Genomic DNA, 21,426 nt, shown 5'->3' on the forward strand with positions numbered 1-21,426 from the left:
GGCTAAAAGCAGCGCGCATGTAGTAGACATTAGGATGGGACTGTGGCAAAGGGGAAGAAGTTGTTCTTTTTACTCTACAGCTACACTGTTGGAAATAAAAGTGAGTGCCACAATCCACAGTGTTTACTTTGGTTTTTAATATCGATGCTATAAAATAAATTGCTTATTGACCACCTTAAAAGTGACTGATGAGTCAGTACTGTGTGTTAGGTTATGCGTGAGAGATGTGCTTATACATCCCCTTGAAGGTGAATCCTCCTGGTGTCATTTGAAGCTGGCTGCTAGCTGTAGCATTTCGCCCATACGCTTATCTTGGTAGTGCCATTTTATCCACTGATCGACCCATCTTTTTGCTCATGTCAGTTTGCACGCTGACCTACGCAGTCGAAGGTGAAGCGACACGTACATCCCTGCCTGTGAATGAGAATGAGGAGGAACATGCTCTCTAACGCTTGCTCTTTTAGTGACAAGAAGCTTTTCTTCTTTAAGCACTGCTTTAACTGCAAATAAAGGTATATTGCATATCTGGCAAAACATCAGCAGGGTGACCTTCTGATGCTCAGTTTATGTGCTGTGAAAAATAAAGAGCTGAGCACATCTCCCTGAGAGCTTTGCCAAACGGGGTTGATCCCACTTGATCCTACGCAGTTAACACCACTCTGCGGTCACAGAAGGTGGAAGGGTGACTTCAGCGGTCGGATCAGATTACTTGCGGCGTGGTGGATTCCTCAGATGATGGACAATGGTCTGCCCAGTTGCAGGGAGCTTGATGAGGATGGGACTGGGGGGCACCCAGCATGGCTAGCCTGCCGCAGTTACCGGACTGGCCCTGTGGATCTGCTCTGAACGGTCTCAAAAAGTCAACTGGCATTAGTGAACGGAGAAGGGGAAGAGGGTTTGTTTCTATTCCCACAACTCTGCCTTGCTAAGCACTCAGCTAGAGACCATGCACTATTTAGAACAGCAAGCAGCTGCACGTAGATACTTGCACGTGGCTTTTTGTAAGCCTTTCAACTGTTTCACACCAGGCACAGATGTGGTAGCAACAGCTCCTACTCTCCAGTGACAAAGGCTTCTCTCCATTTCTGTGTAGTTTTCTTGGAATCTTCTTGGAGCGATGCTGCTGCCACCACTCCTGAGCCCCTCTGGTGGCCTCTCCAACACTTGTGTGTTGAGGGATGCATGATCTCTTCCTCTATACCTGTCCTGCAGTGTTTTAGGCATATCCAAATGTGTTTCTACCCCTTCTTGCAGGCAAAACTGATAATACTTCTGTGCAGAGGCATTACAGGAAAATTTCATTATATAGTCAATGAAAACATCTAAAGTGCATTATAGATGGGAGAGAGAGAGAGTTTCACCCAGTTGGAAGACAGAATTTGGAAGTAAGTTACTTGCAGATCTTATTATTACAATCCTGTCCTAGCCAATAATAATGAAGTATTGATGGAAGTTTTGCCAGAGCAAAGACTGCTGGGTTTCATACGGAGGGAAGATAGTATCTTCATTTAATTTTATTAGACCCTTGATACTCTGCCCATGTATTTTTTAATTCACCACAGTAAAATTCTAATTAAAGAACAGGCTTTGCCTTCCATTAATATGACACTAAAAAAAAAATAAATTTTAAAGAATGCAGCATCTTCTCTAAACAAATTCTAATGAGAAGACAAGTCGCCAGTGTTGTATAGAATGTTGTCGCTCCCTTATGAAGCGTTTCATGATTTTAAACTCCTTGTAACATCTAGAGTGTCAGTAGAGTTAAAGGCTCATTAAACTGAGCAGTAATTTCTACAAAAAGAAATAGGAAATATTCTCAGATTTTTTTTGTGTGTTCTAATTTTCACTTCTTTTGAAGCCTCTGTCAAAATAGCTCATGATGGAAATTCTGAAAACACAACACTTTGATATCTGTCAGGAGTGGAAGTTGTTTCTCCCATTTTACTGCTTCCAAAATACATCGAGTTCGTTGACGAGGCTGACATCCAGATACTCAACTCTTCTTTGACTTAGAGTGGTTTTGTTTTCGTTTATCCAAAATAAAAATGTACAACTAGGTAACTGTTCTAAGCGTTCTACAGAATACTGTGGGAATGTTCTTTAACCAAGGATTACTTTGGAAAGAAAATGTTTCCTCAGAGGATACTAAATAAACTGCAGGGTCTCTAAAATGCTGTGATTGAATTAGGTACCACATGTTGGAGAGTCAATGACTAATGAGATCATCATCTGAGATTAAATCATGACCTAAATCAGCCACATGTTTCTTATCTGATTCAGACAATGAACTTCAGAGAGAATCAGTGCAATCTTTCTTGAAGGATGAAAAGCTGTTCTCCTGTCTCTAAGAAAAAAAAAAACAACCAACAAACCAAATTAGAATAATTTCCTCCTGTGAGTAATAATCTATCTATTTGGGGAAAAATCCACTGATGTTCCCTTCCCATCTTTTCCTTTTTATCTGATGAAGACTGATCTATAAACTTGGAAAATGAGATTGACTGCAAGTTCTGCCAGCCTCAGATTAACCTCAGGTTTTTGCCACTTGGGTGGATAGTTTTACAAATGCATATTTACATATGCAAAATATGTTCTCTGGGCAGTCTTAGAGACATAAACATCGAGACGGGCATTTTCTTCATTATAGTTGTCTGTGCTGTGACTAAAAGTCTGGCATTGGAGATAAAAATGCTGGTGCATACACCGGTGCACACAAACCCTTGGTTAGGATCCTTAAGGCTGCAAAGCTACAAGCTCAGAAGACAGAAAATGCCAGGGCATGTAAACCGTAGCCTGTGCTCACATAATTAAAGAAAATATCATAATTCATAGGCTCAAGTACTGAATTACTGCTGCATTTCCAACCTTTCATCTGACATTTTCTTATTTTTGTGACACCGGCTTCATAAGTCAAATGCCTTATTTATGTGAGATGTTCCCTCGTTTGTTTATTTTTCCTTAAAAAGCGAATGGAGAATGTGAAAAATCCCTTCAAGAGTGTCATCAAGCTGATATACAGATGGTTCATCAGCATGGACCAGAACAAACCTCTGACGTGTGGGTAATGGACTAAGAGTAGAAGGCTGTCGCCCTCTCTGTGGACCACTTATTACATGGAGATTAAACAGGCAGTGGCCCATGGCTGCTACTAGGAACAATAGCAAGAGAAGTTCTGCTAAGCCCCTGAAGCCTTTAATTGCAGATTGCTTTTAGTACAGATGAAATCTTTGAGGAGTGTAGGCAATGAATTATCCAGAGGTGGCACTGACTATCTGCCAGTTGCATTTTTGATGGTGGCGCAGGTACAGGTGGATTTTCACTGGGGCACAGGAGCACACCCCTGGGTGCGGGACGGTGCTCTGCCAGATTTCAAGCTATTGCTCTGTGTGCGGAAGGTGTCAGTGTGGAAGCTTGTCGGTGAAAATGATATAAAAATGTGTTTTAACAAGCAAAACCTACGGCTTTAGCTTACTGATTTAAGCTAAAATTCCCTTTCCTCTATTCCTCAAACCAACAGACTGAGCGAGCCTGAAGCTGAAAGCGGAGGTGGTAAATTCTACGTAACAGAGCAGCTGTCAGGGACTGGACAAAGCATCTTACAGTAGAAAATGAACAATGCTACCAACTACCTGCCTGTGACAGATAAACTAAATTATATTTGGAGCAGGATTATTTATTAAAATCTGTTAACATCATTGTCCCTCAAGAAAGTATTTATTTACAGAAATCCAACCTATTTGTCGCTTTGAGAGACAGGACCTCTCCCATTTGTAAGACCTGAGCAAGACACGTCACATGGAACATGATCGGTATCTTGATACGGTTACGAAGAAGAAAATCAGCTGCAGTTTGAGCAGGGTGACCTGACCTGCCTGTACCCGCTAGCGTCTCTGTTGTGTGGATGAGGTTTCCTGATTCTGAAATGTTGGTCTCTAAACATTTGCAAGAGGATTTTTGAAGGGAATTTCAGAAAATCTGGGTTATTTTGAGGACAGCCGTCATCCATAAACATGTGTTAGAAATTCCGAGGGTAAACAGCCTTATAAGATAAACAGGGTTTTTTGATTTAGAATCAGGCAGCTCAGTGAGTGATTTTTCAAAATCCTGGCTTGTGCCGTGAGAAGTGTGTCGGTAGTACCTCCAGTGCCAGCACGTGAGGGACTCAGCACTGCCCAGAGCCAAACACAAAGTGGTGTGAGCTGTCGTAAGGGGATTCCCCGTTCATGGACCGTGTTTCAAACCTGCTGCAGGCTTGGCTTCTGTTTCCAGAGGTGTGGAACTGTGCCAAAATGAATCGTGTTTGTACAGCGAGTAGACATCAGCTCAATACAGGGACTATAATTTTCCTATTGGGCTGAGTGCAGGCAATAAAAAGCTAATTGATTATTTTATTTTTTTATCCGCTATATCCAGGCATATGTTTTAGCTTTTGCTGTTTCTTTGCCTGCTTTGCACTAGCTGGGCCAACCATTTAAAACCCTGTCAGATTCCAAAACGGAATTAAACCAAGAAAAAAACCACCCAGAGTTCAGGCTGCGTTTCACTTTAATTGGTATTCATATAATAATTCTACAGCAGTACAGTTGTATTAAGGGAAGAATCTAGCCCTAATTTCAAAATAAATTCTAAAATAATCTATTTTAAACTATGTCCTCCTGGATTTAGTAAGTTATTTTTGTTTCCTGATTGCATTTTTTAAAGGCTATTATCTCATTTAAACGTTTCAAACTGAATTTGGAAATATTCCAGAATATTGATTATTGACTATTAGCTACAGTCTTGCTTTAGCAAATTTGCAGAAAGTTCCTTTAAAACGTGGGTTAATTGAAGATCACCATCAGCCAAATACGGTCCTGAGTCCTTGGGCTAAGAAAAGCAACCACTTGATTTTTTTCAGCCGTGCCTCCTGCAGAATGGTTATGAATGCCCCACTGACTTTGCGCACCTAGAATACAGGACTGGCCACTAGCTCTAAAAAGAGACACATGCAGGCGTATGCTAATGAGAGCAAAATAAACGTAGACCTCAAGCCCACAGATTCTGGTGCTGCTGTGATAGAAGGTGCTGTTTTCATATTAATAGTGTATCTTTGCAGTGATGGAAAAGCACTGGAAGAGCACTTTTGACTTGCCCTTGTTGGGATAAGTCACTCGATAAATGTCATCCCTTCCTTGGGAGTCCTTTTATTTATCTGCTGCATTTTCCAACTTGTGTCTTTGCTTCATCGTTATCCGACTTGTGCTGCTGCACTAAATACTGGGTAGCTCTATCGACCCAGAACACAGCAATTCACTCCTGGTTCCTAGAGGGGAAACCAGCCGTTTGGGAGCGGAGCAGCAGTTCCAATGTGTCCTTGTTGTGTATTTAACAGGACAGAACGGGTAACGGGCTGTCATGCGCGACTATAGCGGCGGATATGCAGAGCCTGCTGTAATTAGCCCTCACTTCAACAAGCCACTGAGGCTTCGAGATGGGGGTAGGGCTGCAGAGAGGAAGAAAACACTTTTTCTGTATCGAGCAAGCGTTCCACGGAGAGATGAATCTTTCACCTGTCAGCCTACCGTATGCAGACAACTGTAATTATGGCTGGGCACCCAGCATCAGCCTTTACAGACTTATATTCATTTTTATTGGTGGCAATTAATCTCTAGCCGTATTTTCGAAGGAGAAGAAGTGAGTGAGTTAGCCAGGGAATGTTAGCACATGACCTGAAATATGGCAGCTCCCTTTAATGTAGCATCCCCCAAGAGAGCGCTGCCTAGTTCAGCCTCATCTCTCACGGTATCGACAGCCACACGTGCCGTCCAAAGGGAGCATTTGTACCTCCCTGACATCACCGCTCTCAGGTTGCTTTTCTTATTGATGGTACAGTTAAAGTCTCTGTATCATTTTGACATTTTTAATGGCATATGCATTTACAGTGTAGTTCTTGTGTAAGTTGTAGTTAGCTTTCTGTTCACATGTTGTTGCTATTATTATTTATCTCTATTACAGTAACCGATAGAGGCTATCAACAAGTGCAGGAGTGGGCTGAGCTGGGCTAGGGTGGGATTGTAAAATGGCCTCTCTGTGCCCGTAGGAGAAGTGGTGCTGACGATCCTGAAGTGCTTCCATGGCTCTGGGACCGCTGTGCCCTGTATCTCAGAAACTGGAATCGCTGTCACGCACCAGCTAGGATTTGCCACACTGACATATATGGAAAAAAATATGTCTTGGTTGCTGCAGTCTTTGATTTCTTCTGTTTTTTAATTTTCTAGCTGGAACTATGAGACCCCAATCCCAGTGCACAGCTGGTTGTGCGCTTGAGTAGTCTCACACGTGAGTGGTCCAGTTGAGCTCAGTGGAATTACTTGTATGAATAAGTACTTGGATTTAGCTTATCAACTTTGTACCTGCCTACCTTTGTAAAGGTACAGAAGTTACCATGCTGCACATCTATGAGTTATCACAATATAAACATCACATAACGTCCCAATGAAATCATATAGGTAACGAATTTACTTGCAACTCCACAGTCTGTCACTGCAATATGGGACTTAAAGGAAAGGGGAAAAGAAAACCAACAGGAATTGATAAACTTTGAGCAACAAAGATCTTATTTTCATGTGAGATTACTGCAATATAAAGTGAGGATGATGTTTCGTTATCACAAATGTTACACTAACCCATTGCCAACGAATTTCACTCAATTCCCTTTGCAATTAATCAGCAGTGGGCAAATTGATAGTGCATGAAATGGCCCTGCTTATTGGGACATATATAGGGCTTGAACTGATAGCTAAAAGCAGAAAATCTTTACCATCTGAGGTAAAGACTTAAATCTTGAAGATGCCAACTTGTCACTGTGTACATATGATGCTGTCACTAGAGAGACGGCAGGATGTTCACCTTGGTTATACACACATACTATTACTCAGGTTGCATACCATTTAGAGAACAGTAGTCAAAACCTGCTTCCAGTTTCAGACACATGAAAAGGAGCTGAACAAGCGCAAAGGCTCTATCAGGCGTTGTAAACGAGACAAGTTACAAGCCCTATCTTTCTATAATTCTGGTTTTTTACCTGTCTTCCATGAGCATTCAGATGTACTTTAATCCTCGTCTTTATGTCCTCTCCCTAATAAATCCCCATGAAATTCACATTCTTAGTAGCTGTCTGGTATGCCAAGCTGTTTTATTTCATAGATAATTAAAACATTTTGGCTAGCTACTTTGGGCTAAACATACTGAATGTTACAATGTGTGCTCACTGATGCCGTGTACTTAGAAGCCTTTGGAAAAATCTGTCTAACCGCCAGCTGGTTTTCTGGTCACTGCAGGCTGCTTTTATTTTCCAGATTTGGGGTTTTATGATTTTACAACCAATTAGAGGAATTGCTGCTCTTTGCTTAAGCATTTTGCTCTTCCCTTTGGCGAGATTGTGGAATGAGATTTGGTACAGGGAGAAAGAAAGCATGCAACCAAATATTAATAATAAATAAGTGTTTAAATAAGACTGGTTTACATAAAAGGAGTTGTGTTTAGGGCCAACACTGTAAATGCAAAACAAGGCTTGAGCTGATGATGGGAAATGGTTTTCCCTTCCTATAAAAGGTTTGCTTTCTCCTTTACTTTCGTTCAAAGTGAAAAACACAAACCGAGCAGACAAATCTGATGATTGGAGCACTCACCTGAGACATGGAAGACCGAGGATCTAAGTCACATCTTTTAATGAGTGTTATTTATTCATATTAAGCAAATTAACTGCAGCTGGAGTTGTATCAGCCCAGAGCAGCTCACAATCTGGCAGTCAGGGCTTTAACGTGAGGTGGGGTAAGGTAGGAATTAAGTCCCTGCAGCAGGCAGGGCGAAGCTTGATTCCTGCATTCCACTTCCCCGTGCAAAGGGCTATCGGCTCCGCTTGCGTGGTTCCGATTTGTACCCTTTGTGGAGGTGCAGGACTGCATCCCTTGATGTTCAAGCTCTGCGGAAAACAAATCAGTGTTTCTGGAACGGAAATTGCTGGGAAACTCCATCAGCTCCAGCAGATTTGCTCCCTGCCCCAGAAGGCTCCCAGAGTCTCAGCGAGTGTCTATGCGAAATAAAGATAGATCGTCTCTTTCCACAGATTCTCAGTAATAATTTAAGACTTATAAAGAGTAAGATTTTGTTTGCTGGGCTCCCAGTGGTGTTAGTGAGGAGCTATCATCCCTGTTTACAGCTGTGGGAAAAATAAGACAAAGCAATAAAGTACTTTGTGTGAGACACAAGCAGGATTGTGTGCCGGGGTACACTGCACGCTCTGCTCTCTGCACGTGCGTCCTGTAAGACCCCGCAGATCCTTCTGGAGACTGTGGAATTGTCTTCTCATGGGTTTATTTTGGCTTTTAACACCGCTGCTCAAGAAACACAAGTCTGTTAATTGGCAATCAGCAATGCTAGTTGAGTGAAGCCTCTTTCTTTTCTTATTCTGCTGCGGATCCTCAACCTGACCAATGAGAAAGACAAAAAGATTGCCAAAATTAACTGATAGATCTAATTGTCTGGTGTGGGTTTAAAGCCGTGTCTGTAGGAGAGGGCTATGAAACTTGTAGGAGTTTCAGGCTGAAGGGGGCCTTACATTTACCCCGCTAAGTCTGGAAACAGCTCACGGGCAGAGAAGCAGCGAGTGTCACCTGGGGATTGGTTTACATGTTTGCAAATAAGAGTTTGTGAAGACAGCTCTGTTGCTGGGATTACACGCTTGTTCCCTGCATGGCAGTGGGTATTCACGCTGGCAGAAGAGTTGTTGTTGGTCTAATTGAAACCACCTTCCTGAGCACGACCAACTATACCTGGAAAATGATCCGTAACTGCGTCTTTACCAGGGCCTTTCCAGCAGCTCTATTCTGAACAGAATGGAGATTTCCTTCACCCCTGACATAGCTGTGTTTGAAGGCTGCTAAGCAGAGGGTAGGACTACTGAAGAAATCCTTGGTTTTCTGCTGACCATTTACTGAGGAAACCTTAACAGCCTTTGCTCTGAGCTGTCTGTTTAGTGTGCGTACATCTTAAATGGGTGTTTTGCAGGTGCTGACTGCTGTTTCTGTAGGAAATCGGGATCAAGCTATTTCTGTAATGCTGACTTCCCTCTCTCATCCTCATGTGGTCCGCAAAGCAGGAGAAGGGATCGGGCAGGATTGTCACGTGAAGGGTTCTCGCTGTGCTTTAGCGCATTCTGTAGGGACCCCCCCTCCGTGTCAATGGCCGTGGGGTTTGGGGCCCGCCTGGAGTGCTAGTACATACTGTTACCAGCACAGAACTTACCTCCCATACACTCTCTGTACCTTCAGCCCTAAGCCTGATTTAAGCAGCCTCATGAAATCCTGTCTCCAGTGTTACTTTCTTCCCTACCATCTATTTACTCCAGGAAAAAAACAACAATCCCCCCCCGCCCCCCCAAAAAAAAACAACACCAAAGGAGAAAGCCTTCTTTTGATTATCGTATTTATTATCTTATGGGAACGGTGCAAAGAAGCAATATTTGATGACGCTATTAAATCTCCAGGATTTGCTTGGCAATACTACCTGCCATTAACTACACTGCAGTCAGGATGGGATCCTCTGCATCTAATTCCACTATAAATTCATTCCTTCCAGCTATCTAAGAGCACTAAGAAACAGGATATTAAAAGATTTAGGTCCTGATCCAATAAGGGTGTTAAACAAGTCCTCAAATTTAGGTAGATGACTAGTGCTTTTTCTCCTTGCATGCTAAAGCACATTGCTGGATCAGAGGGTAGTTTTAGGAAGTTTGAGGGCCCTTTAAAAAGTTCCCGGTATTACGAGTGCCTCAGCCCGCTTGCCAACCTCAGCACGAGAGCCGGAGATGGGATGCTGGCGATGCACTTCCCTAATCGTCTTGGTGACTGACTGCGTGTTTTCCAGGTTGCGATAGCGAGCACTGGGGACCCCACTGCAGCAACCGGTGCCAGTGTCAGAATGAAGCCCTCTGCAACCCCATCACGGGGGCCTGCGTCTGCGCAGACGGGTACCGAGGATGGCGCTGTGAAGAGCTCTGTGACCCTGGGAGCTACGGCAAGGGCTGCCAGTTCAAATGCCAATGTCACAACGGAGCTACCTGCGACCATAAAACGGGCGAATGTCACTGTGCTCCCGGATACACGGGGGTATTGTAAGTTCAATGATAGGTGTATTTTACTCCACATCGTTTAGCAGCCTTGCTTTGACCGCTCTGAATGCAATGAGTAATTGGCAGAATTTACACGATCTATGTATAATACGCTTTCCTTTGTAGAAATCAGGTGACAATATTTCAGAGAGACTAAATAAAGGAAATCTCTTTTTTTTTGCGGCTAATTATACCTGTCTGCATAATAAAATAAAATGTAGTGCTAAAGTGAACTTAAAAATCCATTATGTTTTCCAGCGTGTACAACTGTACCTGTTCCTAATTTCAGTGTGTGAATACAATCCAAATTACAGTTGAGTTTTTATAAGCAATTGGACATTCTACTCATTAGCAGTCCGGTGCAGTATCAAATGGGACTTACCATCCCCAGTTTATTTGACTTTCAATCTAACTGAGGAAGCATTACTGTTAACTATATCAGCTTACTATCTAGGGGGTAAATTCTAAACATAGTGAGCAGGGATTTAGCGGTGTGACTCCTATTAACTTTAACGAGAATCATGTAGCTAAATCCTCATCCACCACCCTGAAAGTTTACCAGTAGGATTCACAAAATCTGCATATTAATTTTAGGACAGCAAGCAATACTTCCTTGTTTAAAATTGCCCACTGTGTAACATCAGTTCTCATTAGAGATCTTCCAGTAGTTTCAGAAGTAATTATGTTTTTCAAAATTATTTAAGGGGAAAAGAGTATTTAGTCCCTGAATTTGGTAGGAGATCCATTACAGGTGACTTAAAACTTTTGCAGTCTAATATTATTTGTTGACCTGCATGAAGGGGAAGGTAAAAAATAAAGGCAACATTAACCCTCATAAATAAGTGATACGCCTTTTGAATATTTTATTTAGTACCTAATTTCCTCATAGACGTGACCTCACCCCAAGAAGCCCCCACTGCTAAAGGCTCTGCTGACTGTTAGAAGTGGTCCCGTTGACATTAGTGTGTCAGTTCTCAGCAGTAAGTACTCGCAGGGCCAACCCCCGCTGCGTTGTATGAACACCCTCATCAGCGAATAGTCAGTTAGGGGAAGAACCTACTGCAGTTCCCGAACCTGGGATTAGAGAAGGAAGCGATGCCGAAAAGCACCAATGTCCAAATTTAGGAGGCACTGTTTTTTGCGGGGACTAGCCTTACATTGGCCCCCCGTGAATGCTGAGAGAGACCCAACGAGCCTAAATAGCCTTTGAATGATGCTGAGTTCTTTCCAGTCCATTATACACTGCAAATGTTAACAATTAGTAGTGACTGGAGAAATTTCAAGCATTTTAATTTATTTTATTTTATTTATTTAATTTTATTGTATTTGCAGCTTCTTGTATTGCCATGTCACATAATTCACATTGAGGGCTTCATCCCGCAGCTCTTACTGTCCTGGGCTATTTTAATGACTATGAGTTGTCCTGTTGAGATGGGTGGAATTTGGTACGCGCATGAAGATTACACACATGCGTCAGCCTTACAGGACTGGATCCATGGCACGTAAATAACCCCAGCAGAAATAAAAGAAATCTTGGCAAATTGGTCATGCCAGCTGAGGCTTACTGAGGTTTCGTAATTTGCATAAGGACTCCCATGATGACCTGTGTTGTGGAATTTCCTCATTTGCTCTTTCCCATAAGTTTTTTTAAATAATCTCTTTGTTTTTCATTTCTTCTCTCTCCATAAAGTTGCGAAGAGCGCTGTCCCCCAGGCAGTCACGGAGCTCAGTGTGAATTGCGCTGCCCTTGCCAGAACGGGGGAGTCTGCCACCACATCACTGGAGAGTGCTCCTGTCCTCCTGGATGGACGGTATGTGGTCTGTTCATACTCATCCCTCATTTAGAGGTTGGAATAGGAAGTTAACTGTTCACTGTCTCAGCAGGCGCCTTCTACGTGTGTTTGCGATGCATATCTATTTCTTGTCACAAGGCTCTAACAATTTTGAAACTGGGCTCACCTTTGTTATGTATCCACAGCACTTGCACAGACAGGCCACCAGTCTACAACTGGTAGCTACCATCATAGAATTAAACAAACAACAGTAAACCAAGCAGTGACTACTCATTACACTTCTGTGTGGGAGAAGAGACAAAAAAATCGTCTCTGAATTAGAGTTCCTTGGAATTATCCCTACATCCTTAGACACTGCTCTCACACAGCACAGAAAGCTCAAAGCTCATCTCAGCGTTGTCAAAAGCACTGTTCTGTTTCCCCTTCAGGAGGGAGGGAGAAGCTGGGGGGAATTCAGTGGCTCCGGCAGTCGTTAAAGCGGGGCTATACATAGGACAGAGACACCAGTTCAGCGTCCTCTCCTTACTTAGGCGTAATTCCCATTGATTGCGATAGATTTGCTTGCATCAGGGGTTGCACCGGAGAGAGCAAATTGCCCTAACCTTTAATACTTTGTGTCAAGAAAGCAAGGCCAAACATTTTAAAAGTCCTCAACTTTATCAATAATGTAATAATTAACTCTCTTGGGGTTTGCCAAGTCTCACAGGCCAACATACCATTTAGCTGTACTAAATTTCCTGGCATTTTTCCTGTATCTGACAATTAGTCTCTTGGCAATCTTGCTGGATTTTAATGCATACAAGTACTGTAACTTTTTATATTAATACATGGAAGACCCCGAAGATCTTCATACAACTGTGGCTTCTGATGTGGACCTTATACCTCCTGAAACATTCAAGGGCTGAGAGAGATGTTTATGTTCCTTTCGATGAGTACAGCCAATGCTGCCGCCATTTGATCACACAGGTGTTTTTTTAGTTAAAAAGTATCAACTATGAGATTCTGGTGGCTATCAGGCAGCAAGATGGGAGAAGAACACTGCTGCCTGTAATTTTTGATGGAAGCTGTGTATGGAAAATCTCCCTCTAATTGGAGAGTTGGAGTCTCTCGAACTTGGCCAGCCATGGCAAAGGGGGTGATGATGTTACTCCATTTCAAATGACAAAGCGGGCAAAACTTTTCAAAAACTTAAGTAAGAATGCGGCGCCTTACCCTCGACTGGCATTCAGTGGAGCCAAAGAAAAGGTTCTTTCATAAAGAGTACTGGAGCTAAAGCATAAAGGAAGCGATTCAAATATTTTTGAGGGCCTATCAGTCATTCTGGCAGTACCCCTAAGAAGTGATTGATAAAGCGATTAACATAAAAATATTACTTTTAGGGTGGGTTTTTTTTCACCTCCCCTTATCTTCTGCACACCAATATTTCTGAGGATCTGAGTTGTTCTGCTCTACTCTTCCTTACCTGTATTTTATCAGGAGTTTTCTCTCATTTTGCAAATGTAAAAAATCACTGAAGAGATATAAGGCTATCAGAATAGAGCAGGAAGTCTTTGGAGGTCTTTTAGGATGCGGCATAGACCCTAAAGAAGAACCGCAGCACTGGGGTGCCACAGCATCTGTGGTCATGTATCATGGCTCACTTCCGCCCTGTTCCTTACAGCCTGGAGTTTCTTCTCTGCATTTTTAGTGGCCCAGAGAGAGTTTCCTGAAAGCTGTGTTGTTGGCTGCTCTGTCCCCAGAGAAACCCTAGAGTTAACAATTGATGTTTGAAACAAGCATAACTGAAAATTGAAGAGAGAGATCAAGTATTCCGGGGAAAGAAACTGATATTATAAGTAAAAGCACTCAGCTTGTAAATGTTCAGATTTTAAGTATAAAGGCTCTCTCCAGGGTTTTAATGAAAAGCTGGTAATTCAGTACACAGAGAGAGAAAAAATATTTTTTCATGCTATATTTTTAACTCTTGGTGGTTGGAATGGTTTGGGAAGTGAGACACAAGTGGGCTGTAAATGAGCAAGTGAGATGGGATTGCGAGACAGCATTCATTTTATTTCACACCATGGATAGTCTTTCTTTGACATCAGGAATTTTACTTGCTGATTTTGAGGCTTGAGACTGCACGTATTGAATATACCATCACGCTGGAAGGAGAGAATTCTCCCTGGATTTATACAAGTGCAAATCCACTTGGATTTTATTGCTGCTGGATGAGCTGCAACTTTTATCCTTTCCTAGGGTAGGCTTATTAACAGCAGCTCAGCTCCCTTAGGGGTTTGGTTGCCTGTGGGATATGCAAGGGGAGGCAATAAGTTGAATAGGAGGAAGTTCTAGGGTTCTTAGGTTCTTCCTTGAATGTGCCATCTTCAAAGCCTGGTTCTTTTATTACTTGTCGTATTTCTTTCCTCCTGCTTCCTCCCGCCCAGTGCAGACTCTCCCACAAGCACAACAAGTTATACAAACTGTCTCCTGTGAGATTTGACTGTCCCATGGGTTTTTCACCAAGAGGATGATGGCTAACAGCACATATTGTTGAACTAGTCAACAAAACGTGGCTTCCAGCACACTATGATGTTGGGCTTTTTCCACTTCTGTGTCTGTGTGGCTGTGAGAGTTAGCGGGTGGCTGCTTTAGGGCCTCATTAACAATTTACGCGTTTAATTCTATACATCTTTCTCATTTGCAGTATTAAATTCTCCAAGCACTTTCAGGAAGTAGGGAGAGAAGTTAAATTTAGTATTTACAATGCTTCTCAGAAACACTTTTGAAGGACTAGATCTCTGTGCTCAGGAAAGCAGCAATCTTTCCTTACATGACAGAACATTTGTCACTGGCAATACGCCCTGTTTGGTCCCAGATCCCATTCTCAAGACTCTACATCATGTTAATACAACACATTTTGCTAATCACTTCTTTCTTATTGCTTCTGGGCTTTATGAAGCAACTATAATTTGTATTTTTGTCTATTTTTCTTTCTGTTGGGGACTTTAAACATGAGGGTATGTGAGAAAATGGAGCAGAAAAAAATCTTTTCTGTACTCAAAATGGTAATAATATAGCAAACAATGTCAAAAGTAGAATCTGATGAGATCAGGGCCTTAAAAAAGGTGCTGATGGGGTGAACTTTACTGATTAGATGTGTAAGCAGCAGGAAACATTGGTCTGACATTTGATCCTTCAGAGAGGGATGTTTTGGATTCCCTTAGTACATATTAATGCAAAAAGTATGCCTAAAGAGTCTCTTGGCTGCAGGAGGATGCGTCACAGAGTATTGCTTTCTCATCATTTGTTGATAGAAATCCTGTTCCTTTTGAGACGTGAAGAGAGAAAGTATTTATTATCAAGATAAATGGATACTTACATTTTCAGATATATGGTGTTGTGTATTACTCGAGTCCAGAGACACCAGTTTTTTAACACTGTAATCTGAAAGTTCTTGAACTGAGGCCAACCTGTCTATTTTATAGCCAAGGAGCCACCTATCACTGGTTAGGAAAGGCCTGAAGTATCTGTTTTGTGATTCCATTGAAGCTCTCCGCTTTGGCGTTGTTGATATTGCTAAACTTGCCAAACTGTTGAGCAGAACCCCAAGGAGTGAAAGCAGCCGTTACGTTCCTGTGTTATGTTTTGTATAAGTTGTGTCTAATATGTGCCTTGTTCAAAGCTCAGAGCCCCTGGGGCTTGGTTTGGAAAATAAGACTTCGCAGAGATTTAAAAAAACCCAAGGGACAAACCCTCCCCGTGTCTATCAAAGTGCGCTGTGCGTGGTGCGGGCAGCAGCACTGCTTGCTGTAGTTGCCAAACATTTTCCATTATAGGACCCCATCTTCAGCTCCTGGCACTGCCAGGCTTGTTTTGGCTGAAGTCACCCAGCTGGATGCCAGCCTCAGATTTTGTGTTTGCTTACATAAAAAAACATTCATACAACTTCTAAGAAAGTCTAGGGAAATCCTTGTAAGGCCTTGATACTTGGCAGGGGACGTTATGCGATATTTGTGGGGAAAACCACCTGAATTTGTCCGATAAATTCACCAAAGACACAACTCATGGTAATCATTCTCTGCCTTGGGGCTGAACAGCGGGCACAAGGCTTGCCCGGCGATGGCTTTTCCCGGTGAGCAGTACCAGGGTGCACAACCAAGAACAACAGTCTGTCTTTTCACTTTCAGGGGTGGGTAAGCAGTGAGGGGAAGGGGAAAAAAACCTCAGAGATGGGGATTTGGGTCCGGATGAAGGACAGGACTATAAGGGAGTCTGCAACAAGGATTTGGGTTAGACTGGAATAAAGAGGCAAGAGAGCAGAGGGCTGGGAGTATAAAATGGAGGAAGGAGGTAGCCACCAAGAGGTGGAATGGAGGCAGGTCAGGGACTGAGATGTGGCTCCAGGGTTGGGGATAAGGAGCTGAGAGGATGTTGCATGGTGCATCCAGCCAGTGTTCAGGGATTAGGCAGATATTCCACTGCAAAATCACTTCTTCTAGCCAAAAGGCTGCTGCTCTGCTGATGCAGAGAGTCCAATTGCTTCTATGTCATCACTGGTAGCTTTCGGCAACTACCCCAGTCTGTTGATCCCATCCTGTCTCCTCTGTGGCTTAGACAAAGCACTGGGAGGTGCCGTTCTGTGCTGCTTGAAGAGGTGAGTGTTGGGGCTGGATGAGAGTAGAGGGAATGAAGTAGGTAGGATCTGAAGAGTAGTAGAGGACTTCTCCAGCATCTGGATTTGGTCGTCTTCGTGGTTGGATGAAGTGGAGCTGTCTCAACAGAGGAGATCATCTTGGACTGTCACAACTAGCAGAACTTCATCCTCCCAGTGCAGTCCTTCCAACAATCCGCCTCTTCCCAAATGTTCACTTTATGACACTTACCCAGGGAAGATCCAACAACTTTTCTGACTCTCTATTTCACAAAAGAAACAACCAGGACATATGCAGCTTTGTAGCCTTCTCTGGTTGCCTTTAACCCCTGCCAAGCCTTCCTGCGTCTATTCAAAGGGCAGTGAATACCCTGCCACCCCAGCTGCAGTTTATGGGGGGAGATCCAAAGAAGAGAATTAGCAGTGACTGTACAGTGGTAGAAAAATCCCTTCTGGAGATAGGGTAGACGGGCATTTACTCTGCTAGCAGAATTTTGAGACTGTCTTTAGTCCATCTTAAACAGAAAAAATACTGCCGCTACACTTAGGTCTAGCTTTAGCAAGAAGGACAATAAAAACCCAAGCTGTATATAGAAATTTATCGCATTATGAATATTGACTGAAATATTGCTCTTTCTGCAACCTTACCAGGGGCTGGTGTGTGCACAGCCATGTCCTCCTGGAACATTTGGAATTAACTGCAGCCAGGACTGTCCGTGCCACAACGGAGGACACTGTGATCCCGTGACAGGAAAATGCATCTGTACAGCTGGCTATATAGGAGACAGGTAAAAATCAAAACCCCAAAGACTTTAGTTTTAACCGTGGATTGCCAATATTTATATCCTTTCTAGGACAATCTTACTCTCTGAAAAATGGTGTTACGTTTCTATTGCTCCAATTAGGTTCATCCTTCTGAAGCAGTTCAAGCATTATAAATGTGGCAATGTTATTACTTTTTATTGGCAATGCTCTCCATTTACAGAGTTTTTTTAATATAACTTTTAAAATTTAATGGATTAAATTTAATTTAGATATTTACAGTGATAAATTTAATAGAGAGCAATACATGTTTACAAGATATGTAAATGAACTATATTTATACAAATTAATATCCTCAAGAGTAAGCAATGCAGCAGTTTAATGTTTCCTTCAGCCCCTCTGAAGGGCTGCCGCAGCACTGATCCATCTCAGACACCAACAAAAGGTGATAAATGCTCAACACTTACAAATGAGAGCCTTCACCCGTAAATCGATCAGGGAAAATGATAATATTGTTTTCCAAAGGTGTCGTGGATTCAGCAAAATGACTGCACAGCAAAGTCAAGGTGGGATTGTAACACATGTTGGCTTAGCCCTCCGGCTAATCCTGCCGCAGCGCCAGCGGTGCTGGGGAAGCTGCAGTGAAACACGCTTTCCTGGGCAGTTTTCACTGGGGATTGGACTGCGTCACCAGGGTTCGCAGAGGCCGTGGGCACAGCTCACTAGTGTATGCTGTGCTGAAGCTCTTTCTCCTATATCTTCCCTTTTTTTATTAGCTATAACAAGCTAGTATCAGTATACTGGCATGTGCTACAATTATACTTTCATGCAGCAAAGCTCATTGGAGTTTCTCATTTCTTGCTTCATCGTACGATCAGCAAGTCTTTATAGCACACAAACAGACCAACCTTCAACACCGCGCTGGGGTTCAGAAGGCCATGTTCTTTCCCATTAAATGTGGAAGTTCCTTGTTTCCATTTTATCAACAGCGGTAATTGGAGGGGGCTCTGGAGCTTATTTCAGGATTTGCATGTGGTTGAATACGGTGGAAATACTAATTATTTCGAATTAATTTAGTGCAGGAGACATCAGTGTGTCTCTCTTCCCCCATCCTCCATCTGGAGACAGTGATTTCAGCCATGGGGTACCACATAATTACTGTTGCTAACCAAAGCTTTCTCTTCCTCTCCTTTTGGAGACAGTTTCACTAAAGGAAAGGACTGTGCAGCCTGGACACTTATACTGGTGACCACGCTTCAATCACAAGCCATCCCCAGTCCTGGCCATGCTCCGGAAGGCTGACAGAGGCCCTCTGTCTCTCCATCTCCCCATTTGATTCTTGCAGACCTAGATCGATTTCTGGCTGTAGGTGAATCACCAGTGTTAGAGCTGTTGGAGCTCCCAGCCAGCAGCCTGCAGCTGAGCCAACTTCTTCACTCAGCTGCCAACATAGCCCCCAGCCACGAGGGAGGACATGCAGCAGAAGAGTTGGCTCTTCGACAGGCATGTGGCACAGGGAGAGAACAGTAATGGAGTTGCTGAACAGCAACGCGTACACACTCCAGCAATAAGGGTAGAGAAAGGACCGTTGGGGATGAGGAAAGGAGATGGCACGTAGAAGCGGAAGACCTCGTTCTGCCTGCTGTCGAAAGCAGAGGGCTTTGGTGCTGATCGCCCTTCGAGAGGGGCTGGAGAAGGCGGCTCGGGGTGAGGCTGGGCAGAGGAGGCACTGGGCAGACCTGACAGGAGTTCCCGAGAATTTTCCTTAAACAAAGAGAGCGTGGGCTCTTCAGATCTGTACTTGGAGAACAGTGAGAGAGATTTGGACTCCAAAGAAGGTTTGTTGCTTGGGAAGACAGAAGCAGGGAGGGAGAAAATAAGGCATGATCAGTTGGAAGAGGTGGAAAAGATGCCAAGAGAAGGTTACATTGTGGACCTGCACCCAAGAAAAACCCTTAGGAATGTCTCACCTGCCCCCCCCCAGGGCAGGGAAGTAAAAGATAGACACCAAAGGGAGAGGCGGAAGAGCAGAAATGCAGGTGTGTGGAAGGGTGAATGAGAACAGGAGAAAGTTGGGTAAACAGGCAGTTCAGAAAGCTTTTCTAGCAGCAGGGCAAAACTGTATTAGCATAGAAATTCCCACCTTTCAAACGGGTTCTCAGAAGGTTAAAACGTGTTTATCTATCAGCCCGTAACCGGCCTTCAGTAAGGGGAGTGAAACCTTAGGCCCATTATGTTCAGTTGGAGTTCTGCCTCTCACCTGCGCTGGCACAGCACAGTGCCCACAATGGTTTGCTCCGCACAGACACGCGTACCCTTACCTGGCTGTTAACTCCACTTAGCTAACGGTACATTGCCCGTTGATTTCAGCGAGGGCAGGAGCGGGCACAAGGTCTTTTAAAAATCTAAATTGCTTTCCTCGGGTATCTGTTCATACAGCGTGGACAATGGGATGGATTAGTCAGCACCGTTTTAGCTTAAAGTCTATTTTACTTTCTGGATCTCGTGCAACTGTTGCAGAGTTACGGTATAATTGCAAGTACAGCAGGAGAATGCTGCTGCACAGCACAACAGTGTTTTCTTTAAAATTTTACAAGGCACTGAAAAAAATTCTTAATAATAACAGATACTGTGAATAACAACAATAAAAATGTAAACACACTTTACCTACTCTCATCTTTTTTATTTGTCAATAAGTACTATATAATACCACAGTTCATTGTCTTGTGCGGAAGATAATAACATATAGTTAGAGAAATATTTGTGGAGGTGAAATGGTCATAAAGGTCTATGTAAGTGGAATTGCCACACTTTGTTCCCTACCTGTTTTCTGGGAAGTGGCACTGCACTAAATATCTGGGAAATTGGCAAGCGCTGTTAATAACTCCAGACAGCTTTGTACTCTGCTAAAATGACTGGATATGTCATGTAAACGTGTGTTTTGCAAACTGGAAAGGAATAATAGCAGAAGCACAGTTAGAAGCTGAGGATGGGGTGTCTAAGAACTCAGTGGCTGATGGGAAAAGTGAGCATACGGTTTTAGCTTTGTTTTCCATATTGCCATTAAACCCAAAGATTGAATCTTAACAGAGTAAATACTACATTTGTTGTAACGATATGAGCAGACTTATTCTCTTGTTGTTGTGTTTGTAACTGTATCTTTTATCGACAGAATGGCAATCTCCAGGTTAGTGTATTTTGGATGGCTTTTAGTATTTGTCTGTGCTACATAAATGTGATGACTGTTTCAAAACAAACAAACAGAAAAGCCTAAAAAGACTTTACAGCATTATTCCATGAAAAAAAAAAATACCTGGAAAAAATATAGGTGTATGTACTAAGTTCATCTGTTAAGCAGGCTGTCTTATGTTTAATATTTTGTGAAATTGCTTCCATTAATTCTACAGGTGACAGCCATATTATCGTATCCCAACCCAAATAATTATAGTACATATTAAAGTTCAGTGGATATTATAATACGAATCTCCCCAGATAGGCAGAAAGCAATGTAAATTAAACAAGAAACATAACTAGGGCTTAGCAGCTCATTTTGTAATTTAATTGAACAATGTATCTGGTTGTTAATGGTGCTATGGACACATTAGATTGATATGTTGCAAAGGAAAGATGTTTAAGTAGAAAAAATCCTGCTGTGATTATTCTTATGTTCCAGAGGAGTCATTATTAGTATTCTTTGTATAAAATTCATTAGCGGTAGCTGCTTGATCTCCAAATAAATAAGTTGGTTAAATTGTTAGTAGAAAAAGGCTAATTATGTAAATGGATTAGGTCGTCAATATTTCATTTCCAGATGCCTTTCTCCCTGCTAGGTAATGCTTCATCTTCTATAAATATAGAATGATATAGTGCACTATTGACTAAGTATTCATCTCGTTGAGCACAGTGCTCTCCTGCTAACTAGTAGAGCTGTATACAGCAATGGAGACATAAGGCATCTTAATATGTTCTTCATTGCATTTCATTTGCTTGGAGTGTTTCAGTCCTAACGTTACCCATTCTTTGCTGCTTATTTCCTTTGCAGCTGAACTCCCCCGAGAGCAGCAGGGCTGGCAGCCTGTACCGCCGGTGGG

General features: G+C 42.7%; 1 protein-coding gene across 1 annotated transcript in view; it reads left to right on the plus strand.

Moving 5' to 3' along the window:
• The window catches only part of MEGF11 (multiple EGF-like-domains 11), a 215,187-nt gene that overhangs the window by 101,911 nt on the left and 91,850 nt on the right, over positions 1-21,426 (plus strand). The window contains exons 6-8 of the mRNA XM_009886823.1: positions 9,907-10,153; positions 11,841-11,961; positions 17,225-17,361. Of these exons, the coding sequence (XP_009885125.1) occupies positions 9,907-10,153; positions 11,841-11,961; positions 17,225-17,361 (505 nt within the window). The remainder of the gene's footprint in view (positions 1-9,906; positions 10,154-11,840; positions 11,962-17,224; positions 17,362-21,426) is intronic.

This window comes from Charadrius vociferus, unplaced genomic scaffold (genome assembly GCF_000708025.1).
Source record: "Charadrius vociferus isolate BGI_N301 unplaced genomic scaffold, ASM70802v2 scaffold190, whole genome shotgun sequence".
NCBI classification, from domain to species: Eukaryota; Metazoa; Chordata; class Aves; order Charadriiformes; family Charadriidae; genus Charadrius; species Charadrius vociferus.